General features: G+C 37.1%; 1 protein-coding gene across 7 annotated transcripts in view; it reads left to right on the top strand.

Moving 5' to 3' along the window:
- Positions 1-24,759, top strand: part of ATOSA (atos homolog A) — a 114,583-nt gene that overhangs the window by 72,424 nt on the left and 17,400 nt on the right. For all 7 annotated transcript variants that reach the window (XM_024232672.2, XM_024232671.2, XM_024232670.2 and 4 more), the window contains 7 exons: positions 4,084-4,268; positions 6,167-6,369; positions 6,691-6,816; positions 13,478-15,293; positions 18,618-18,731; positions 22,703-22,782; positions 23,629-23,737. In XM_024232672.2, the coding sequence (XP_024088440.2) occupies positions 4,084-4,268; positions 6,167-6,369; positions 6,691-6,816; positions 13,478-15,293; positions 18,618-18,731; positions 22,703-22,782; positions 23,629-23,737 (2,633 nt within the window). The remainder of the gene's footprint in view (positions 1-4,083; positions 4,269-6,166; positions 6,370-6,690; positions 6,817-13,477; positions 15,294-18,617; positions 18,732-22,702; positions 22,783-23,628; positions 23,738-24,759) is intronic.

Here is a 24,759-nt window from a genome sequence, read left to right as displayed (position 1 = left end):
AAAAAAAAAAAAAAAACAATTATGTGGATTTGGATTTAAAAGAATTATGGACTCTCTTACAAGTCAATTTTACATCTTTTATTTATTATTAAATTATATATAAATTATTAATAAATTATTATATATAAATAATTATATATTATACATAAATATATAACTTATTTACATATAATAAATTTATCAAATATTTACATAAAATTTATTCAAAAGTAGACTATATAATGTGAAAAATAAGATTAAAAGCTACATTGTATGAAGCTGTTTGTTTTAAAAGTTATATAGATGCTTAAAATAAGGCTATAAAATTAACAATAGATATCTCTGAAAAATGAGTTATTTTTATCTTACTCTCTGAATTTTATAAATTTCTCAGTAAATGTGTTACTTTTTAATTTGAAAATCATTATTTAAATTTTGAAATAGTCACATATTTGGAAAGTTTTATTTTCCCCGATGTTTTAGTGTGCTCAGGCTGCCATAAAATACCATAGATTTAGGTGGCTTAAACAATGGAAATTTATTTTCTCACTGTTCCGAAGGCTGGAAGTCCAAGATCAAGGTGCCAGCATGTTCAGGTCCTGGTGAGAGTTCTCTTCCTGGCTCACAGACAGCTGCCTTCTCCCTGTGTGCTCATGTGGCCTTTCCTTGAAGAGAAAGAAAGCAAGAGCGAGACACATGTGGCCTGTGGGAGGTGGGGGAAAGCAGGGAGAGAGGAGGTCACGTTCTCTTCTTTTAAAGCTATATGCGTTACCACCCTTATGACCTCATTTAACTATAATTACCTCCTAAAAGCCTTATTTCCAAATAGAGTCACAGTGCCGGTTAAGGCTTCAACATATGAATTTCAATTCATCCCATCACTCAATAATTCTCATTTATAGACTAGCAATTTTTTTTATTTTTGATGATTGTCTTCTCTAATTTCATAACAATATATTTTAGTTACTAGTCAAGGTGCTTTTGATTACAAATAATTCACTCAACAAGCTTAAAGGAATTGATTGCTAGGGATACAGAGTTCTGTCTCAGTAAGTTTATGAGGGACTGGAACATTGTCAGGAATCAGGCAACTACTTTTTCTGGCTTTCTATGTCTACAAAGTCTCTTGTTTCTCTCATTCACTATATAGCTTATTTCATTCTCTTCTTTGCTGTTCCATGCCCATGGCAGTCTATGGTCATTGCATAGCTCCTGGGTGTACATTACCTCAGTTTAAGTCATAGCAGACAGGGACAAACCAACATCTCTGAATCCTAACTCCAGTGTCTTGGGAAATAGACTGACCCAGGATGGGTCAGGTGCCCACTTTGAATCAATTGGCTTTGTTGGGATTGGGGAACAGGGTCACACTTTTTTATATATATATAAATAAAGACAGGGTCTCCCTATGTTGCCCAGGCTGGTCTCGAACTCCTGGGCTCAATGGATTCTCTTGCCTCAGCCTCCCAAAATGCCAGGATTACAGGCATAAACCACCACTTCCAACCAGGGGTCACACAACTTAAAGAAGGCTGCCGGTGTTCACTCTTGACAATGGCCACTGTTAAAATCTTGCTCTATGTGATCTTCCTAAAGTTCTTTCAGACAACTGGGTAGATGTTACTTTCATTTAACAGAAGAAAACATTCAGTAACTTGTCTCAAGCAACACGTCACTACTGTAGAACCCTTCCTCATCACTGTCTTCACCACATACCCCTTAGACCCTTTCCTCACCACTGTCTTCCACCACATACCCCTACTCAACTACTAGCCACCAGTCTGTGCTCTTATAACATAGACTGCTAACGTCTGTATGAGTGGTTATCACAGTACGTTATAATATGTATTTGGTTGTTGTGTCTACTACTCTGAGAATGTTTAAAGTGTATGATCCATGGGGATGTATGATAAACTGGATGAATTGACTGGGAATAGAACTAGAGTCCAGGTTCTGGAGCTGAACTGTCCAGCTTCAAAATTCAACTTTGCTACTTCCTAGCTGGGTGATCTTGGGCAAATTACTTAACCTCTCCATGCTTCATTTATCTGAAAAATAGAAGTAATAGTCCTCACCTTCTAGAGCTGCTCTGAGGATTAAATGAGTTGATGTGTAGACAGTACTTAGAACTGACAGTGATAAGTTACCAAATGTTGGCTGTCATTTTATATGTTCCAAATGGTCACTTTAGAGAAACTTTTCTGAATGGTCTTAAAATACCAGTTCAATAAAGTTTACTCCCAAGGCTTCTTCCTTTCCTGATAAGCCTTCCTGAAGCTAGAAAAGAGCATTCTTCATCATACCCTTCAAAGCTATTCATAATGTGGCTCCAGTCCTTCTTTTTGCATACTTTTCTCTACGTGAGATCTCTGCTCAAATTGCACCTTCTCTCTTCCCATTCCATGCTGCATGGTTCTGTTTGTTTTAAAATTCTTTGAATTGTAAAGGTTTCAAAACTAGGAACTATGTGCATACGACTCTGTGTCCCCCTATTACCTGAGGTATAATAGGCACTTGAAATATTTGTTGCTTGATTGGCAGAGATAAGAGCAACTTTTTGTACAACAAATTGTACAACAAATTGAATAATGTGTGCACTTTTGTGTATGAATGTTCAACTTGTATAGCAAGTTAACAGTTTTTAAAATTAACTGTTAACAAAACTAAGAGCACTCATGAGAAATATTTAAATTACCATAACTACATGAAAAAAATCTACAGATTAGATTGTTTGAAACTATAATAACCAAAATACCACACTCCACATATTACAAATCAGGCTTTGTGCCACTGCTGGATAATAGCATTTCTTCCTTAGAAATTGTTATTACTGTATAGTAAAAGCACAGAGGACCCCATGACTATGAATTTTCATGTCACAGAATTAGTGCGGTGAGACTAAGGAACTAGTAAAGGGAGGGGGAGAGAAAGAGAAACATGCAGTTGGATCTGTATCTTTTTCTAATATATAAATAATAGCGATAGAACATCTTAGCTAAAAATAACATAAGACATTTTAACCTTTTAGCTATTAGTGATGATTTGTGTGCAAAAACTATTGTACCTGACATCCAAAAACATTAATTTTTTTTTTTTTTTTTGAGACAAAGTCTTGCTCTGTCACCCAGGCTGGAGTGCAATGGGGTGATCTTGGCTCACTGCAGCCTCCACCTCCTGTGTTCGAGAGATTCTCCTGCCTCAGCCTCCCGAGTAGCTCAGATTACAGACATGCACCACTGCACCCAGCTGATTTTTGTATTTTTAGTAGAGACTGGGTTTCACCATGTTGGTAAGGCTAGTCTCAAATTCCCAACCTCAGGTGATCTGCCCACCTCGGCCTCCCAAAGTGCTGGGATTACAGGCATGAGCCACCACGCCCAGCCCAAAAATATAATTATTCTAGGCTATAAAGTTAACAATAGATATCTCTGAATAATGAGTTGTTTTTGTCTTACTCTGAATTTTATAAATTTCTCAGAAAATGTGTTACTTTTTAATTAGAAAAGTAAGCTACCACACCTGACCCAAAAATATAATTATTATACGCCAGGCTCAGTGGCTCATGCCTGTAATCCCAGCACTTTGGGAGGCCAAGGCGGGTGGATCACCGGAGGTCGGGAGTTCGAGACCAGCCTGACCAACATGGCGAAACCCCTTCTCTACTAAAAATACAAAAATTAGCCATGCGTGGTGGCACATGCCTGTAATCCCAGCTACTTGGGAGGCTGAGGCAGGAGAATCGCTTGAACCCAGGAGGCGGAGGTTGCAGTGAGCCGAGATTGCGCCATTGCACTCCAGCCTGGACAAAAAGAATGAAACTCTGTCTCAAAAATAATAATAATTATTATTATTATTAATTATATTATAATTATAATTAATATACCAGTTCAACTAGAATTTGGAATTACCCATCATCTCCTCACTTCTATAGTTTGTGAATCAAAAGTTTAGTATATTTTGATTGTCTCATTTTTATTATTTTCACTCTTTGTTAAATGAATATACTTAAATGTGTAATGTGACATTAGTTATTTTAGGCAGACCAGATGAGTTCTTATTAAGAGTACATTAAATTGAGGACCCTTTGCCCCTTTTTTATATCAGATACTCTGGATGAATATTTTGAATATGATGCAGAGGAGTTCTTGGTCTCTTTGGCCTTGCTGATAACAGAAGGACGAACACCTGAATGTTCTGTAAAAGGTCGAACAGAAAGCTTTCATTGCCCTCCAGCACAGTCTTGTTACCCAGTAACTACCAAACATGAATGTAGTGACAAGCTGGCCCAGGTGAGAATTTTGTGTTGAATGCTTTATATCTTTTATATAAACTAGTTTATGTTCATCATCACCTTTATTTTATTACAGTTATAATTATCATATTTCAATGTAAAATTGATCATAATCATAAAGGGAAAAAATCCAAATCCTGGACCATAGCTAATAACTTTGGCTCTCAAATAAGGCTCTTGAAGGCACTGCAGGTAGCTTTGCTGATCAGTGGGGAGGTGGGCACCCAATTTCATACCTGCTGTCTCATAAGCTAGATTTAAGACTATCTCTGCTGTTGGATTTTACTTTATTTATTTATTTATTTGAGACGGAGTCTTGCTCTGTTGCCCAGGCTGGAGTGCAGTGGCGTGATCTTGGCTCACTGCAACCTCCACCTCCCGGGTTCAAGCAATTTTTTCAGCCTCCTGAGTAGCTGGGACTACAGGTGCATGCCACCACACCAGGCTAATTTTTGTATTTTTAGTAGAGACGGTGTTTCGTCATATTGGCCAGACTGGTCTCGAACTCCTGACCTCATGATCCACCCTCCTCAGCCTCCCAAAGTGCTGGGATTACAGGCATGAGCCAGGATGCCCAGTCTGCTTTATTTTTAGAATCTCAGCCCTGGCTCATCCACTTTGTGTTGTTATTCATTTGGTAAATTGATGTTGTTATGATTATTTTCCCCGCATTAACCAATTTCCCTTTTGTATTCCTTTTTTTTTTTTAATGGGAAGATATTTTTTGTTAATGTTTTTGTGTAACATTGTTCAAAATATTTTGGTGTAGTAGCATATAATTTGCTTTAAGAATTTTTCTCCCACTTATTAGTTTCTCAAATGTGATCCAAAATTTTAGACTCTAAAAATCATGTCTATTTTGAGGCTGGGCGCAGTGGTTCACGCCTGTAATCCCAGCACTTTGGGAGGCTGAGGAGGGCACATCACAAGGTCAGGAGTTCGAGACCAGCCTGGCCAACACAGTGAAACCTCATCTCTATTAAAAATACAAAACTTAGCTGGGTGTGGTGGTGGGTGCCTGTAATCTCAGCTACTCGGGAGGCTGAGGCAGGAGATTCACTTGAACCCAGTAGGCAGAGGTTGCAGTGAACCAAGATGGTGCCATTACACTCCAGCCTGGGAGACAAGAGTGAGACTCCATCTCAAAAAAAAAAAAAAAAAAAAAAGATCTTGTTTATTGTGAGTGTTTAATGAAAATGAGTTTTTAATATTTTGGTGTTCAGATTTAAGAAGTAATCTTTCCTGTGAAATGATGAAATTAATAAAGTAGGCAAGGCTGGGCCAACTCAGAGGCCTGTCAGACATTGGATATAGCAGTTCCTTTTCCACAAGGTAGAGCAAAGATACACTCCTCAAGAAAATTTGCATTATAAATGTTCAATACAGCCCGGGCACAGTGGCTCATTCCTGTAATCCCAGCACTTTGGGACGCCAAGATGGGCAGATCACTTGAGGTTAGGAGTTTGAGATCAGCCTGGCCAACATGGAGAAGCCCTGTCTCTACTAAAAGTATAAAAATTAGTCTGGCGTGCTGGCAGGCACCTGTAATCCCAGCTACTTGAGAGGCTGAGGCAGGAGAATCGCTTGAACCCAGGAGGCGGAGGTTGCAGTGAGTCGAGATCGCACCACTGCACTCCAGCCTGGGTGACAGAGCAAGTCTCAGTCGCAAAAAAAATAAAATAAAATAAATGTTCATTACTAATCCTTGCACTCTAGAGCTTACTAGCATAGATCTGTTATTAAATGGGGAAACCTAGATAGCCAATTCTGAGCAAAGCTCTGTATTAGCTGACTCATTTCTCATACAGATGTCTACTTTACAATTATAATTTTCTATTTTAAATACAAAATTAGGTGGGTTTTTGAGACATTTTGCTTATATTCATTTTCTCTAAGTGCCGCCAAGCCAGACGAACTAGGTCTGAGGTCACATTGTTGTGGAAGAATAACCTTCCAATCATGGTGGAAATGATGCTACTACCAGACTGCTGCTACAGCGATGATGGGCCCACCGCAGAGGGAATTGATCTAAATGATCCTGCAATTAAGCAAGATGCATTATTATTAGAAAGATGGATCTTGGAGCCAGTTCCTCGACAGTAAGTTGTTGAACGTAGTTCAGAGTTGTTCTTGGTAAATCAAGTTTTCCATTACTTCCTATAAATTATTTTAATGTATCATGTCTTTGAATTCCTCTGTGTAATAAAATTGAGATAGTATTTATATTTGGCACTAAATGTGAGTAAATATAGTACTTAAATTTAGTAATTGTGACTTGAAGTGACATTGTAAGTGCATTCCTATGCTCTTCAAAGCACAAATCCTGAGTGATAAGTTTATGGATGTCGGCTTCTGCCATTCTAAAATTCAGTCATTTTGTACTTGCCTACATTTAAATTATGCTTTGTTACTTCCTTTAGGAATGGTGACCGATTTATTGAAGAGAAGACGCTTCTGTTGGCTGTCCGCTCATTTGTGTTTTTTTCTCAGTTAAGTGCATGGCTGAGTGTTTCTCATGGTGCTATTCCACGAAATATTCTCTACAGGTATGTCTAGGGCCAAAAAAAAAAGGACAGTGCATATTCAGCCACCTGGGTTAGCAACCGAATGGCATTTTACCTTTTAAATAGATTATTTCCTGCAGTTCTAAATATAAGTGGATAAAATTTACTGAGGTTTTTCAAAACAAGTTAGAGAGATTTAGATTGACTCAATATGAATTTTGTTGTATTAAATTTGGTATAGAATAATATCAAGAGAACTTTTAAGCTTACTTTAGAGAACCAATGGACTTAATGCTGCCATTATAAAGTAGAAAAGTTTTCTGAGCTGCTGAATTTCTGTTTGACTTAATTTTTGGCATCTTGGATAATGTAAATATATAGGCTGCTAAACAGCTAACTGGCTTTTTAGGCAGATGGCCATAAGATAGGGTGTCTCTTAATCACCTTGCACAATAGAATTAGCTGAATCCATTTATGTGCTAGCAATTACAAAGTCCTTTTTTCTGCTTTAACAAATTTTTTTTTTATTATACTTTAGGTATATCTCCCAATGCTATCCCTCCCCCCTCCCCCCATCCCACAACAGTCCCCAGAGTGTGATGTTCCCCTTCCTGTGTCCATCTGTTCTCATTGTCCACTTCCCACCTATGAGTGAGAATATGCGGTGTTTGGTTTTTTGTTCTTGCAATAGTTTACTGAGAATGATTTCCAATTTCGTCCATGTCCCTACAAAGGACATGAACTCATCATTTTTTATGGCTGCATAGTATTCCATGGTGTATATGTGCCACATTTTCTTAATCCAGTCTATCATTGTTGGACATTTGGCTTGGTTCCAAGTCTTTGCTATTGTGAATAATGCCGCAATAAACATACATGTGCATGTGTCTTTATAGCAGCATGATTTACAGTCCTTTGGGTATATACCCAGTAATGGGATGGCTGGGTCAAATGGTATTTCTAGTTCTAGATCCCTGAGGAATCGCCACAATGGTTGAACTAGTTTACAGTCCCACCAACAGTGTAAAAGTGTTCCTATTTCTCCACATCCTCTCCAGCACCTGTTGTTTCCTGATTTTTTAATGATTGCCATTCTAACTGGTGTGAGATGGTATCTCATTGTGGTTTTGATTTGCATTTCTCTGATGGTCAGTGATGGTGAGCATTTTTTCATGTGTTTTTTGGCTGTATAAATGTCTTCTTTTGAGAAGTGTCTGTTCATGTCCTTCGCCCACTTTTTGATGGGGTTGTTTTTTTCTTGTAAATTTGTTGGAGTTCATTGTAGATTCTGGATATTAGCCCTTTGTCAGATGAGTAGGTTGCGAAAATTTTCTCCCAATTTGTAGGTTGCCTGTTCACTCTGATGGTAGTTTCTTTTGCTGTGTAGAAGCTCTTGAGTTTAATGAGATCCCATTTGTCAATTTTGGCTTTTGTTGCCATTGGTTTTGGTGTTTTAGACATGAAGTCCTTGCCCATGCCTATGTCCTGAATGGTAATGCCTAGGTTTTCTTCTAGGGTTTTTATGGTTTTAGGTCTAACGTTTAAGTCTTTAATCCATCTTGAATTGATTTTTGTATAAGGTGTAAGGAAGGGATCCAGTTTCAGCTTTCTCCATATGGCTAGCCAGTTTTCCCAGCACCATTTATTAAATAGGGAATCCTTTCCCCATTGCTTGTTTTTCTCAGGTTTGTCAAAGATCAGATAGTTGTAGATATGCAGCGTTATTTCTGAGGGCTCTGTTCTGTTCCATTGATCTATATCTCTGTTTTGGTACCAGTACCATGCTGTTTTGGTTACTGTAGCCTTGTAGTATAGTTTGAAGTCAGGTAGTGTGATGCCTCCAGCTTTGTTCTTTTGGCTTAGGATTGACTTGGCAATGCGGGCTCTTTTTTGGTTCCATATGAACTTTAAAGTAGTTTTTTCCAATTCTGTGAAGAAAGTCATTGGTAGCTTGATGGGGATGGCATTGAATCTATAAATTACCTTGGGCAGTATGGCCATTTTCACGATATTGATTCTTCCTACCCATGAGCATGGAATGTTCTTCCATTTGTTTGTATCCTCTTTTATTTCCTTGAGCAGTGCTTTGTAGTTCTCCTTGAAGAGGTCCTTCACTTCCCTTTTAAGTTGGATTCCTAGGTATTTTATTCTCTTTGAAGCAATTGTGAATGGGAGTTCACTAACGATTTGGCTCTCTGTTTGTCTGTTGTTGGTGTATAAGAATGTTTGTGATTTTTGTACATTGATTTTGTATCCTGAGACTTTGCTGAAGTTGCTTATCAGCTTAAGGAGATTTTGGGCTGAGACAATGGGGTTTTCTAGATATACCATCATGTCGTCTGCAAACAGGGTCAATTTGACTTCCTCTTTTCCTAATTGAATACCCATTATTTCCTTCTCCTGCCTAATTGCCCTGGCCAGAACTTCCAACACTATGTTGAATAGGAGTGGTGAGAGAGGGCATCCCTGTCTTGTGCCAGTTTTCAAAGGGAATGCTTCCAATTTTTGTCCATTCAGTATGATATTGGCTGTGGGTTTGTCATAGATAGCTCTTATTATTTTGAGATATGTCCCATCAATACCTAATTTATTGAGAGTTTTTAGCATGAAGGGCTGTTGAATTTTGTCAAAGGCCTTTTCTGCATCTGTTGAGATAATCATGTGGTTTTTGTCTTTGGTTCTGTTTATATGCTGGATTACATTTATTGATTTGCATATATTGAACCAGCCTTGCATCCCAGGGATGAAGCCCACTTGATCATGGTGGATAAGCTTTTTGATATGCTGCTGGATTCTGTTTGCCAGTATTTTATTGAGGATTTTTGCATCAATGTTCATCAAGGATATTGGTCTAAAATTCTCTTTTTTGGTTGTGTCTCTGCCAGGCTTTGGTATCAGGATGATGCTGGCCTCATAAAATGAGTTAGGGAGGATTCCCTCTTTTTCTATTGATTGGAATAGTTTCAGAAGGAATGGTACCAGTTCCTCCTTGTACCTCTGGTAGAATTCGGCTGTGAATCCATCTGGTCCTGGACTCTTTTTGGTTGGTAAGCTATTGATTATTGCCACAATTTCAACTCCTGTTATTGGTCTATTCAGAGATTCAACTTCTTCCTGGTTTAGTCTTGGGAGAGTGTATGTGTCGAGGAATTTATCCATTTCTTCTAGATTTTCTAGTTTATTTGCATAGAGGTGTTTGTAATATTCTCTGATGGTAGTTTGTATTTCTGTGGGATCGGTGGTGATATCCCCTTTATCATTTTTTATTGCATCTATTTCATTTTTCTCTCTTTTTTTCTTTGTCTTGCTAGCAGTCTATCAATTTTGTTGATCCTTTCAAAAAACCAGCTCCTGGATTCATTAATTTTTTGAAGGGTTTTTGTGTCTCTATCTCCTTCAGTTCTGCTCTGATTTTAGTTATTTCTTGCCTTCTGCTAGTTTTTGAATGTGTTTGCTCTTGCTTTTCTAGTTCTTTTAATTGTGATGTTAGGGTGTCCATTTTGGATCTTTCCTGCTTTCTCTTGTGGGCATTTAGTGCTATAAATTTCCCTCTACACACTGCTTTGAATGCATCCCAGAGATTCTGGTATGTTGTGTCTTGGTTCTCGTTGGTTTCAAAGAACATCTTTATTTCTGCCTTCATTTCGTTATGTACCCAGTAGTCATTCAGGAGCAGGTTGTTCAGTTTCCATGTAGTTGAGCGGTTTTGAGTGAGATTCTTAATCCTGACTTCTAGCTTGATTGCACTGTGATCTGAGAGATAGTTTGTTATAATTTCTGTTCTTTTACATTTGCTGAGGAGAGCTTTACTTCCAAGTATGTGGTCAATTTTGGAATAGGTGTGGTGTGGTGCTGAAAAAAATGTATATTCTGTTGATTTGGGGTGGAGAGTTCTGTAGATGTCTATTAGGTCCGCTTGGTGCAGAGCTGAGTTCAATTCCTGGGTATCCTTGTTGACTTTCTGTCTCGTTGATCTGTCTAATGTTGACAGTAGGGTGTTAAAGTCTCCCATTATTATTGTGTGGGAGTCTAAGTCTCTGTGTAGGTCACTCAGGACTTGCTTTATGAATCTGGGTGCTCCTGTATTGGGTGCATATATATTTAGGATAGTTAGCTCTTCTTGTTGAATTGATCTCTTTACCATTATGTAATGGCCTTCTTTGTCTCTTTTGATCTTTGTTGGTTTAAAGTCTATTTTATCAGAGACTAGGATTGCAACCCCTGCCTTTTTTTGTTTTCCATTTGCTTGGTGGATCTTCCTCCATCCTTTTATTTTGAGCCTATGTGTGTCTCTGCACGTGAGATGGGTTTCCTGAATACAGCACACTGATGGGTCTTGACTCTTTATCCAATTTACCAGTCTGTGTCTTTTAATTGGAGCATTTACTCCATTTACATTTTAAGTTAATATTGTTATGTGTGAATTTGATCCTGTCATTATGATGTTAGCTGGTTGTTTTGCTCGTTAGTTGATGCAGTCTCTTCCTAGTCTCGATGGTCTTTACATTTTGGCATGATTTTGCAGTGGCTGGTACCGGTTGTGCCTTTCCATGTTTAGTGCTTCCTTCAGGAGCTCTTTTAGGGCAGGCCTGGTGGTGACAAAATCTCTCAGCATTTGCTTGTCTGTAAAGTATTTTATTTCTCCTTCACTTATGAAACTTAGTTTGGCTGGATATGAAATTCTGGGTTGAAAATTCTTTTCTTTAAGAATGTTGAATATTGGCCCCCACTCTCTTCTGGCTTGTAGAGTTTCTGCTGAGAGGTCTGCTGTTAGTCTGATGGGCTTCCCTTTGAGGGTAACCCGACCTTTCTCTCTGGCTGCCCTTAACATTTTTTCTTTCATTTCAACTTTGGTGAATCTGACAATTATGTGTCTTGGAGTTGCTCTTCTTGAGAAGTATCTTTGTGGTGTTCTCTGTATTTCCTGAATCCGAATGTTGGCCTGCCTTGCTAGATTGGGGAAGTTCTCCTGGATAATATCCTGCAGAGTGTTTTCCAACTTGGTTCCATTTTCCCCGTCACTTTCAGGTACACCAATCAGACGTAGATTTGGTCTTTTCACATAGTCCCATATTTCTTGGAGGCTTTGCTCGTTTCTTTTTATTCTTTTTTCTCTAAACTTCCCTTCTCACTTCATTTCATTCATTTCATCTTCCAGGGCTGATACCCTTTCTTCCATTTGATCGCATCGGCTTCTGAGGCTTCTGCATTCTTCACGTAGTTCTCGAGCCTTGGTTTTCAGCTCCATCAGCTCCTTTAAGCACTTCTCTGTATTGGTTATTCTAGTTATACATTCTAAATTTTTTTCAAAGTTTTCAACTTCTTTGCCTTTGGTTTGAATATCCTCCCATAGCTCGGAGTAATTTGATCGTCTGAAGCCTTCTTCTCTCAGCTCGTCAAAGTCATTCTTCATCCAGCTTTGTTCCGTTGCTGGTGAGGAACTGCGTTCCTTTGGAGGAGAAGAGGCGTTCTGCTTTTTAGAGTTTCCAGTTTTTCTGCTCTGTTTTTTCCCCATCTTTGTGGTTTTATCTACTTTTGGTCTTTGATGATGGTGATGTACAGATGGGTTTTTGGTGTGGATGTCCTTTCTGTTTGTTAGTTTTCCTTTTAACAGACAGGACCCTCAGCTGCAGGTGTGTTGGAGTACCCGGCCGGCCGTGTGAGATGTCAGTCTGCCCCTGCTGGGGGGTGCCTCCCAGTTAGGCTGCTCGGGGGTCAGAGGTCAGGGACCCACTTGAGGAGGCAGTCTGCCCGTTCTCAGATCTCCAGCTGCGTGCTGGGAGAACCACTGCTCTCTTCAAAGCTGTCAGACAGGGACATATAAGTCTGCAGAGGTTACTGCTGTCTTTTTGTTTGTCTGTGCCCTGCCCCCAGAGGTGGATCCTACAGAGGCAGGCAGGCCTCCTTGAGCTGTGGTGGGCTCCATCCAGTTCGAGCTTCCGGGCTGCTTTGTTTACCTAAGCGAGCCTGGGCAATGGCGGGCGCCCCTCCCCCAGCCTCACTGCCGCCTTGTAGTTTGATCTCAGACTGCTATGCTAGCAATCAGCGAGACTCCGTGGGCGTAGGACCCTCTGAGCCAGGTGCGGGATATAATCTCCTGGTGCGCCGTTTTTTAAGCCCGTCGGAAAAGCGCAGTATTCGGGTGGGAGTGACCCGATTTTCCAGGTGCCGTCTGTCACCCCTTTCTTTGACCAGGAAAGGGAACTCCCTGACCCCTTGCGCTTCCCGAGTGAGGCAATGCCTCGCCCTTCTTCGGCTCACGCATGGTGCGCACACCCACTGACCTGCGCCCACTGTCTGGCACTCCCTAGTGAGATGAACCCGGTACCTCAGATGGAAATGCAGAAATCACCCGTCTTCTGTGTCGTGCACGCTGGGAGCTGTAGACCGGAGCTCTTCCTATTTGGCCATCTTGGCTCCTCCCCCTTTAACAAATATTTTTAAGTTATAATATTCTTGAGCTTTAATGCTTAAGTGATCTGGTGTTCTTAAAAAGATCATCTCTTCCAAGCATAAGCTATTATATCACTTACATTGGTTTTATCAAAATTATATGCATGGTAAAGTGGCTAAAAGTAAACCTCAGTGGTAATTAATGCGAACAAAAATAAGTGTATGACTGCTTTACATTTAAAATAATATACAATAATAAGGATATAACCTTTATAATCCATTAATACAGTATTTTTCTGTGTGATTCTAGAATCAGTGCTGCTGACGTAGACCTTCAGTGGAATTTTTCACAGACTCCAATTGAGCATGTGTTTCCTGTTCCCAATGTTTCTCACAATGTTGCCTTGAAAGTCAGTGTTCAGTCCTTGCCCAGACAATCTAATTATCCAGTTTTGACCTGCAGTATTCACACTAATATTGGCCTTTATGAGAAAAGAATTCAACAACATAAACTTAAAACTCATCAGCACCATAATCCAAATGAAGCAGAACAATGTGGTACAAACAGTTCACAGCGTCTGTGTAGCAAACAAACTTGGACCATGACACCTGAAAGTGTATTACATGCAAAAAGTGGCCCAAGTCCAGAATATACTGCAGCTGTCAAAAATGTCAAACTATATCCAGGCAGTGGCAGTAAATCTGACCATGGGACATCTCAAGCCAATATTCTAGGCTTTAGTGGTATAGGCGATATAAAATCACATGAAACATCAGTGAGAACTTTAAAATCATTTTCAATGGTTGATTCCAGTATCTCTAACCGCCAGAGTTTCTGGCAGTCAGCTGGTGAGACTAACCCTTTAATAGGCTCTTTAATTCAGGAGCGGCAAGAAATCATTGCAAGAATTGCCCAGCATTTGATTCATTGTGATCCAAGCACTTCACATGTTTCTGGATATCCGTTTAATACTCAAGAGTCTAGTTCACTCCATTCAAAACTTTTCCGGGTTTCACAAGAAAATGAGAATGTGAGAAAAGGTAAAGAAACTTTCTCCATGACTTTTGGTAGTCCAGAGTTTACTTCCCCAGAAGACACCAATGAGGGCAAAATTCGACTAAAACCAGAAACTCCTCGAAGTGAAACTTGTATTCCTAATGACTTTCATTCTCATATGCCTGTTGGAGAGACTAATCCTTTGATAGGCTCTTTACTCCAGGAGCGGCAAGATGTTATTGCAAGGATTGCTCAACACTTGGAGCACATTGATCCAACAGCATCACATATCCCCCGGCAGTCATTGAACATGCGTGACTCCAGTTCGGTTGCATCTAAAGTGTTTAGGAGTTCATATGAAGACAAAAATTTGTTGAAGAAAAATAAGAATGAGTCCTCAGTTTCCATTTCTCACACAAAATTTTCCTTGTTGGGAGACATCAGTGATGGGAAAAACTTAATACCTAATAAATGTTTTACTTCTTTTAAAAATAATAGTAAAGAAAAGTGTTCTTTGAAACGTCAAACAAGAAATCAGTGTCAGAACAATCCTAGTGAAATCATCCAAAGTACATATCAGGAGACACAGAACAAAAGTTCTGGTTTATCGACTTCCTCAATTTTGTCTCAGCACAAAGAAAATAACTTAGATTTGACAAGCAGATTCAAGGAACAAGAAATGAGCAATGGAATTGATAAACAGTATTCAAACTGCACCAGTATTGACAAACAGATTTGTACAAATAAGTATAAGGAAAAAATAATAAATGAGAACTATAATCCAAAATTCTTTGGCAATCTTCAATCTGACGATTCAAAAAAAAATGACTCAAAAATAAAAGTTACTGTGTTGGAAATGTCTGAATATTTGAACAAATATGAAAGCATGTCCTCAAATAAAGACTCAAAAAGGCCTAAGACATGTGAACAAAATACTCAACTTAATAGCATAGAGAATTATCTCAATAAAGATAATGAAGGTTTCAAATGTAAAAAGTCAAACCAATTAAAAAATGAACAGGATAAGAAAGAAGATCCAACTAATGAAAAATCCCAAAACTATTCTCAGAGAAGAAGTATAAAAGACTGTTTGTCTACGTGTGAGCAACCAAAAAATACAGAGGTATTGGTAAGTAACATCTAATATGTCAAATGTAAGTCTCAAATGTTTGTTATGGTTTAAATTTTGTTCACAGGAGATCTAGTTATAAAGGCCCAAGGTTCCATTATCTATAGGACACACAATCTGATACAATAATAAACCTACAGAACTAGTGTTAACATCCTTGCAAATAACCCACTCTCCTAAGAACAAATGCTAAGTAAATGGAGGAAATAAAGATCATGCTGTTTAAAAAATAGGAAGTGGTACCTTTTTAAAAAACTGTTAATAGGACAGTAATTGTTTTCATGACATGTTAGGTCTATTATTTAGGTCTTTTAGCTCTGTTATCCCCCTGCTCCCCTATCTTAAAGGCCTCTTTTTCTTCTAGTCAGAAGCACCCAGGCCAGGCACAGTGGCTCACAGCCTATAATCCCAACACTTTGGGAGGCCAAGGCAGAAGGATCACTTGAGCTCAGGAGTTGGAGACCAGCCTGGGCAAGATAGTAAGACCCTATCTCTACAAAAAAAAATAAATAAATAAAAATTGGCCAGGCATGGTGGTACATGCCTGTAGGCCTAGCTATTTGGGAGGCTGAGGTGGGGGAATCACTTGAGCCCAGGAGTTGAAGGTTGCAGTGAGCTATGATTGTGCCACTGCATTCCAGCCTGGGCGTTAGAGTGAGACCCTGTTTCAAAAAAACAAAAACAGAAAAAAACCAACCAACCAAAACAGAAGCACTCAGCTTTTTAATATTTGATTTGTAATTTCAAGAGAATGAATACTATATAATATTTATAAAGTACTACTTGGATTTTGTATGTTGCTTGTATATAACTTTCTGTTATATTACATATTAGGTTTCTGCAAAAGTAGTTGAAGTTTTTGCCATTGAAGGTAATGGCAAACCTCAATTACTTTTGCACCAACCTAATAGGATACTTGGTTCTTTTTGGTACTTCACCATATGGGACAGGTAGGACAGTTATGAGGAAACTGGGACTCAAAGACAATGACATACCAGTAGCTGTACAAAGTCCTTAGTGATTCAACTGGCACCCCCACCCCAGTCTCTTGACTCCTAATCCAGGCTCCTTTCTACTACCTCACAATAATCAAGGACAAATTTGTGGACTGTACAAGTTCTTGGTTCATTCCTCTTGTTTAGAAAATGAATTAATTCCTCCTGTTGCCCTTTTTTGTTTATTTCAGTACTTATAAACAATTCTTAGAGCAAAAACAGGAGTCAGAAATAAAATTTGTATTAGCTTAATGTATTATTTGTTAGTAGGTCGGACCCAATATTAGCAGTGTGCCCACTGTGCTATGCCGTTGGTCAGTTAATGACTTTCAAAGTGTCTGTAGGGAAACCACCAAGCTACTGGTCAAAACACCTGAGTTCTAGTCCTGGCTTCACAGTTTAGGCCTTAAGTGACCGTAAATAAGTCGTATTACTTCTAAAAACCTGTTTTCTCAATTTTACAAGACTCATGATTAATCTGTTTTGCCTGTCTTAGAGTGGTGATAATCAAACAATTTATAAATATTTTGTAGACCTTAATGTACTATATACGTAAAAGATATTTTAAGTTATTTTCATTTTATTTGATTTCCTACCAAACCACCTTTTAATTTCTAAAGATCATTAGGCTTCACTTTCCTTTACTTTTCTAAGCAGTATCTCAATTATATAGAAAATTTCTTCTTAAGTACCTTGATCCAAGTCTAAATGACCTTGGTTTGTCTTCTTTATCACTCAAATTAGCTTTTCTGGACAGAGTTTTAAAATTTTGCCATGTTTCCAGTTTATATTTTTCTTCAGAAAATCTCGCTGTAACATGGGGTTTAATCAAATGGTAGTTTCCAATTTTCTAAAAGTATAATTGTCACAAAAAACTACACTGGCCTTAAGAATGTTCGGTTCTTATGATCCTTTCTTTTTTCTAATAGGGAGGCTTAAATCTGGCCATGATATTTTTCCAGCCCACTAAGATTCATTTTTTTCATGTACCTGTTTTAAATATAGTAAACAATTTACTGTGTGCCCCTTCTGAATATTTTACACATGTTGGCTTACTTAATCCCTCTCACTTTGATAGGAGGGTAGGTGCTTTTACTAACTCCGGTTTACAAATGAGGACCTTGAGCTAGGGAAATTACATAACTTGCCAGGGTCACAAAGCTAATAAATGGTAGAGCCAAGACCCAGAATAGTCTTTTATAATTTTTATTCATGTAATTTTTATGAATTTCTGATCTTTGGGTATGAACTTGTCCAATCCTTAAGAATTAGCCTATTTCTTGTATCACATCAAAAACATAGTGCTGTGACTGCATTATATACAATTGTTAATTTACAGTGTTTCTTATATTTCTGTATCATGTTCCACCAAATTATATCATCTGAAAATGGCTCTTAATATTGACATAGTTTTATATTTTACAATATTACACGAATGTTTGCTGTGAGTACAGTAGTCGCCCCTTATCCACGGTTTCCTTTTCATGGTTTCAGTTACTCATGGTCAACCAGGTGAGAAAATAGGTGAGTACAGTACAATAAGATACTTTGAAAGAGAGAAAGACTACATTCACTTAACTTTTATTATGGCATATTTTTATAATTATATTTTATTATTATCATTAATCTCTTATTGTACCTGATTTATAAATTAAACTTTAGGATAGGTATGTATAGGAAAATATATATATATTGTTTTATACTACACGTGATTTCAGGCATCCACTGGGGTTCATGGACTATATCCCCTGAGAATAAGAGGGGACTACCATAGTAGTTTTTTCACAAATTGAAATAATCAGATATTAGTTTGCTAGATGATAAATTCTGAACAAATATGACCATATAAAGCATTTACATTTGGACATATTTTCTTTAGAACTTAATTTATTCAGCATATTACAGTAACCATTTTAGACATTGTTTTCCAATTGGAATATATATATTGTGTGTAAACATAAGATGTAGATATACAGTTTGAGCATCCCAAATTTGAAGTGTTCGAAAATCCCAAACTTTTTGATTGCCGACAAGGTGCTCAAAGGAAATTTTCATTGGAATGTTTCAGATTTGGGATTTTTGCATTTGGGGTGATTAACCAGTAAAGTATATATGATGCGAATACTCCAAAATCAGAAAAAAAATCCAAACTTCTAAACACTTCTAGTCCCCAAGTATTTTGGATAAGGGATATCCCACCTGTATATCACCAACTTCACCAGCAATACCTCAGAATGTATTAGGAATGAGTCTAAAAACAAAAACACTGTCCAAGTTCTTTAAATGGTATTTAAATATTACAATTAACATCTAATTATTTTCCTAACAGAGGACTACACTGAAACATTCAAATGTGTGGCGAAAACATGATTTTCATTCCTTGGATGGAACTTCAACCAGAGCCTTTCATCCTCAAACTGGATTGCCTCTTCTTTCAAGCCCTGTAAGCATTTTTTTTCTTATCTCATGCTTAGAACTTGCATACATCTGAAAGGTTTACAAATAATTTCATTCAAATTTTAATTGAAAAAAATTTAGATATCTTTAAATTTCCAGTTAGGAAACATTTTATTTTTTGATAACACATTTAACAGCTATGTGATAATACAGGAAAAGACAAAAATGTGAATAAAAATGAAATTTATTAGTTATAAAATTTCTCTGAAATTCTTTTGCCTCAAATTTTAACTGTTACTAGATGTGAAAAAAACAAAAACCATCGAGTGGATTTGTATCTTACTGATACCACTAACTGGGTCATCTGCAAGTTAAATCTATTGCTGTTTTTGATTTGGAATCCCTTCACTTAATCATCTTGAGACATATAAATCTCTCCACTCCTCAATTACTAATAGATTTAGAGATCTGAGTGCAGTGGTTAAAAGCATCACTTTGGAGTCACACTGAATTCCCCCTAGTTATGCAACACAATCTCTTGGAGTCTCAGTTTCCTCATATGTAAATCAGGATGATAATGTCTGCCTTAGTGTTGTGAGGATGGTTAGTATCATCCCTCTTGCATGTAAGCAGTCAGTAGTTAGTTGGTATGGCTACCATTTCAGTTAAACTTGAGGTAAGCAGTAAATTGTATAGCAGAACTAAAAATCCGTGTAATTTGCCACAAATGTATTTTTAGTTGTGTTTTTTAGTAACTAAAAGAATACAGTATCTCGCATATGTTCAAAAAATAATTATTGAACAATAGATGTAGAATTTAAATGTACAACTTGGACCTCAGGCTTCTATTTTAGAAAAGTTGAAGTCCAAACAACTTTAAAAAATTCCAAATGGATTTTGTTGTTTTTTGTATGTTTAGTAGAGACGGGGTTTCACCGTGTTAGCCAGGATGTTCTCGATCTCCTGAGCTTGTGATCTGCCCACCTCTGCCTCCCAAAGTGCTGGGATTACAGGCGTGAGCCGCGGCGCCCGGCCATGTTTTTTCAAATTCTTATGGGTACATAATAGTTGTGTATATTTACAGGGTACGTGTGATGTTTTGATACAGGCATACAATGTGTAATGATCAAATCGGAGTAGATGGATTATCTATCACTTCAAGCCTTTATCATTTCTTTGTGTTAGGAACCTTCCTATTTCACTCTTATTTTTAAATATACAATAAATTATTGTTAACTTTAGTCACCCTCTTATGCTACCAAATACTAGATCTTATTCATTGTATCCAACAGTGTTTTTGAACCCATTAACCATTCCCACTTTATCCCTCCCTCCTCACAACTCTTACAAGCCTCTGGCAACCATCCTTATACCCTTTATCTTCATTAGTTCAATTGTTTTTGTTAAGCTCCCCCATATGAGTGAGAACATGGAATATTTGTCTTTCTTGCCTGGCCTATTTCACTTAGCATAATGTCCTTCAGTTTCATTCATATTGTTGCAAATGACAGGATTTCATTCCTCTTATGGCTGAATAATATTCCATTGTGTATATACTACATTTTCTTTATTCATTCATCTATTGATGGACACTTAGGTTGCTTCCATATCTTGGGTGTTGCAAATGGTGCTGCACTAAACATTGGAGTGCAGCTATCTCTTTAATATAGTAATTTCCCTCTTCTTTCCTTAAGATATATGCCCAGCAGTGGGATTGCTGGGTCATATGGTAGTTCTATTTTTAGTTTTTTGAGGAACTTCCATAGTCTTCTCCACAGTGGCTGTACTAATTTACATTCCCACTAACAGTGTATGAGGGTTTCCCTTTTGTTCTATCCTTGCCAGCATCCGTTATTGCCTGTCTTTTGGATAGAAGTCATTGTAACCAGAGTGAGACAACATCTCATTATGGTTTTAATTTGCATTTCTCTGATTAGTGGTGTTGAGCATTTTTTCATATACCTGTTGGCCATTTGCATATTGTCTTTTGAGAAATGTCTGTTCAGATTTTTTTTGTCCATTTTAAAATAAAAACTCCAAATGTTAGACCTACCTAAGAGGTGATTTAAAATGCCCAAGTGATCAGGGAAGAAATTTTCAGCGTCTTGCTGGTATAAAAAAAAAACCACAGACTTTTGGTCAATATGGTAGACTGAGTCAATACAGGAAGACATTTGCCCCTTCCCCCACACAGAGATTCTGGAAGAAGTATAACTTCCAAATGCATAATGTTATGTAAGAGCAAGAAAGAAAAATTCCCAAGGAGTAACCTGGGGCAAATTTTGGTCTGCTAGGATATTTGAACCTAAAATAGCACTAGGGTTCAGTGCCCCTGCTGAGAACAGGAATCAAGGCTGCAAGTCTGTAACAGTCTTAGCTGAGACCAGATTCTTCATAAAGCCAGGCACAGGGAAGACTGGCCTTCTATAAATGAGAGAGGGGGAAAATATATCCATCTATTTACTCAGCGGTGGAGTACATGGGAGAAAAAGAAGCACCTGAAATAAATTGTACCTAAATCTAAGCCACACATGGTAGGGGTACTGAATTTATACTATCTATGACATTCAGAGATGTCTAGCTAAGAAACAGCCATAAAAACTAAATTGGAACCCATGAAATCCATTTAGTATTGGTAGGGGAAACATGAAACTATCCCACATCTATAACCCAGGGCAGCAAGGACTTATTTTTATAGAAAATACCTCTTACTGAAGATGACCTTAGAGGAAAAAAAAAATTACAAAGCACCTTAAAAGAATCAGCAGGAGCAAGAAATGGGAGGATGCACATATAGGAACTCTGTTATCACAGCAACTTGAGAGTTAAAAATAACTGTTTAAAGTGTTCTGGGAGATAGACGAAGGCAAAGATAGGGAATTTAGATGAAAGAATGTGGATTTGAACTAAATAGAAATTCTAGATATGAAAAATGCATGAAGTGTATACACACACATGCATACACATACAGATGAATTAAACAGCAAACTAGGATCAGCTCAATAGAGATTTTGTGAGTGAGTAGACAAATATTTAGGAAGCACCTAGAATGAGGCACAAAAAGGAAGAGAAATAGTAAAATACGAAAAAGCCATAAAGAGAATGAGATGTTCAATGTAAGTCAGAAGTTTAAAAAGAAGGACTAAATGGAATAAGAAAATGCAATATTAGAAATGAACGTAGAGAACTTTCCAGAATTGAAGACATGAGGGTTTAGATTGAAAATTTCACAATAAGTTCTTACTACAGTAAATAACATGGTGCACTTGTACAACTCTCCAAAATGTTGAGGTGGTTTAAATTTTCAGTGTCATCTGTTTCTTCAGTCACTAATTAGACCAGAGAGTCAGGTACACATATTTAATATTCTAGAAACAAAACTGGCTAACTTGTATGTTGTATATGATTTTACCTTTAATTAACATTTAGGTCTTTGATTTTAGGATATTTTGAGCTAGGTGGTGTTTTGCTTTAAATGTAATCTGGTATACAGTGATGGTTGAAAGCCTAGGAGCGTAGTACTTTTCAAATCTATTCTCTGTAAAGCATTAGGATTCTTGGAAATGTTGCAGTAGGTGGAATGGGCAAAGTGTGGGCAGTGCTGGTGGGACCTCAGGCTCCTGTCTCTATTTCGGTTTTCTTTTTTTTTTTTTCCTTTTTATTTTAAAGTTGGAAGTGTTTCCCAGCACCCAAAAAAATAGAGACGTATACAAAAAAGCAAAATCTTCCTTATATTATATATTGGAATTCCATGCAGGATTTGGTTTTGGAAAAAACTGTTTCTGCTTCTTAAAAAATCAAAACCTAGTAAAACTGCTTTTATTAATCATCTGTTTTTTCAACACTAATAACATAAGAACAATATGTAATGAACAGCATGATTTTAAATAAGCTATTATAGGAGAAGTTGTAATATTTCAAAGATATGCTTAAATTTCATTTAAAAAGTGTTTTATCAATTCAAGAAAAAAATTACAGTTTTTTTTTTAATATCACAAATGATCGTTTTGACCTTAGGTTCCTCAAAGAAAAACACAATCAGGTTGCTTTGATCTGGATTCTTCATTACTACATCTGAAAAGCTTCTCATCTAGAAGGTATTTATCTCAAAATTCATTTGTGTGTTTCAAACAGAATTTCACAAAATTCTGGTCTTTAACAATAAATAATGTTGATTCTAAAAATCAGAATTGTAACAGGAATCTTATTTAGAGTATGATACCATGTACACACGCAGTTATTAAGGATGAGTGTGGAAGAAATTAAGGCAATGAGTAGCAACTATATAGTGGTCATCATAATAAACTCTTACATTGGTTTTAAGTGGTTTTACATATTTCTAGTTATTAACCTCTACTACCTTTTACTCTTTCAGGGAAAAAAAAAAAAAACAACCTTGGCCATTTTTTTCCATGTTGGCAAATAATACTCTGATTATAATCTTTAGTCACACAATTTTGCCCTTGTATTCTCATTCTTAACTGAAAATAGGATTGATATAGAAGTCTGCATTATTATTTATTTCCAGTAGATGCCACTATGTGATATGTTCTAAATTCCACCTCGAAACCTTTTAGGATGTGTGTATGTGTGTTTATAAAATATAAAGAAAGATAAAATCTGGGAATTTTACACTTGAAATTTTATATTTTAAAATTTGATAACATTAATTTATTATGGTAGTTTGAGTAGAGTTCAGATTTTCTTAATTTTGTACAAAAGTAAATAATATTGTGCCTTGGCTTGGTGACTCACACCTGTAATCTCCAGCACTTTGGGAGGCTGAGGCAGGAGGATTGCCTGAAGCCAGGAGTTTGAGCTGTATGAGCTATGATGGTGCCACTGTACTCCAGCCTGGGTGACAGAGTGAGACCCTGTCTCAAGATTTAAAAAATAAAGTATTGTGGCTAATGTGTTCTTTTGCTGATTTGTTTTTCTAATAGTCCTCGACCATGTTTAAACATTGAAGATGATCCAGATATTCATGAAAAACCATTTTTGAGTTCTAGTGCTCCACCTATAACAAGTCTTAGTCTCCTAGGAAATTTTGAGGTAATGTGCTTTGAAACTGTTCTTTAAATGAAAATTTTATACCCTAGGTTCTAGGGTGTCATTTTATGTCTTTAACTTTGGTTGTGAAAAGGAAAGAAATAATTGTCTATTTTCAAGCCTTGAAATTACCTTTTTATTTTATTTTTGCAAGAAGGGAAGTCAGAATTGTTGGCAGTGATGTCTTAGAATTGGATAGCTGGTAGTGGAGAAGAGAAGACCTGATGAAATCAGGTTGGATGGAGGAATCTGTTACTTAAGCCGGGAGTATAGATTTGACCACATCTTCTTACTTGGTAAAATTGGGTCTAGGACCCAGAGAAAATAATGGTGGGCTATTAGCAGCCCCCTCATAATCAGGGAAGTTGATTTGCAAAACCAAAAGATTCTCTGTACTTTATTTGCAACTTCTTTGTAAATCTGCAGCTATTCTAAAGTAACAAGGTTATTTTTTTAAAATTCAAATAAAGATTTCTGATATGTTTACTCACAATATTTCTACTTGGGGTCAAGTAGAAATCATGGGTTTCAATTGTCTGTAATTAGAAATCAGCTTAACCTTAAACATGAACTTGTAAATGACATTTTTAAAGTGATTTTAACTGGTGAGTTTTTTAGGTGAAAATAATTAAAATTTTATATTTTTAAGATAAATAGTTTTACAGTTGTGTTTTGATATATTAACCATTTGCTTTATAACTATTTTACTAGTGAAGCTATCTTTCAAAGTCTTAGTGGAAATGAAAAGATATTTCCTGGTAAGTCTTTTCCATGTCACTTCCAAGGTATCAGTTCAGAGACATCAAGCTCTCTATTCCTCTTTGTCATCAAATTAAAATTGCATAGGCCATTGTGAGGGTCGGGTGGCTCAGCAACCTTTGTACTACAAGAAATTATTTTTCTTGCTCCTTTTGAGGCATGTACTACAAAAAATGTGTAAGTGAAAAAGAGCAGTCTGATCTGTGAAAACTTTGGAAAAGGGAATGTATTAGACTGTTTTTGCATTGCTATAAAGAAAGGCCAGA

Source organism: Pongo abelii, chromosome 16, assembly GCF_028885655.2.
Source record: "Pongo abelii isolate AG06213 chromosome 16, NHGRI_mPonAbe1-v2.0_pri, whole genome shotgun sequence".
NCBI classification, from domain to species: domain Eukaryota; kingdom Metazoa; phylum Chordata; class Mammalia; order Primates; family Hominidae; genus Pongo; species Pongo abelii.
This window is presented reverse-complemented; position numbering and strand designations above follow the sequence as displayed.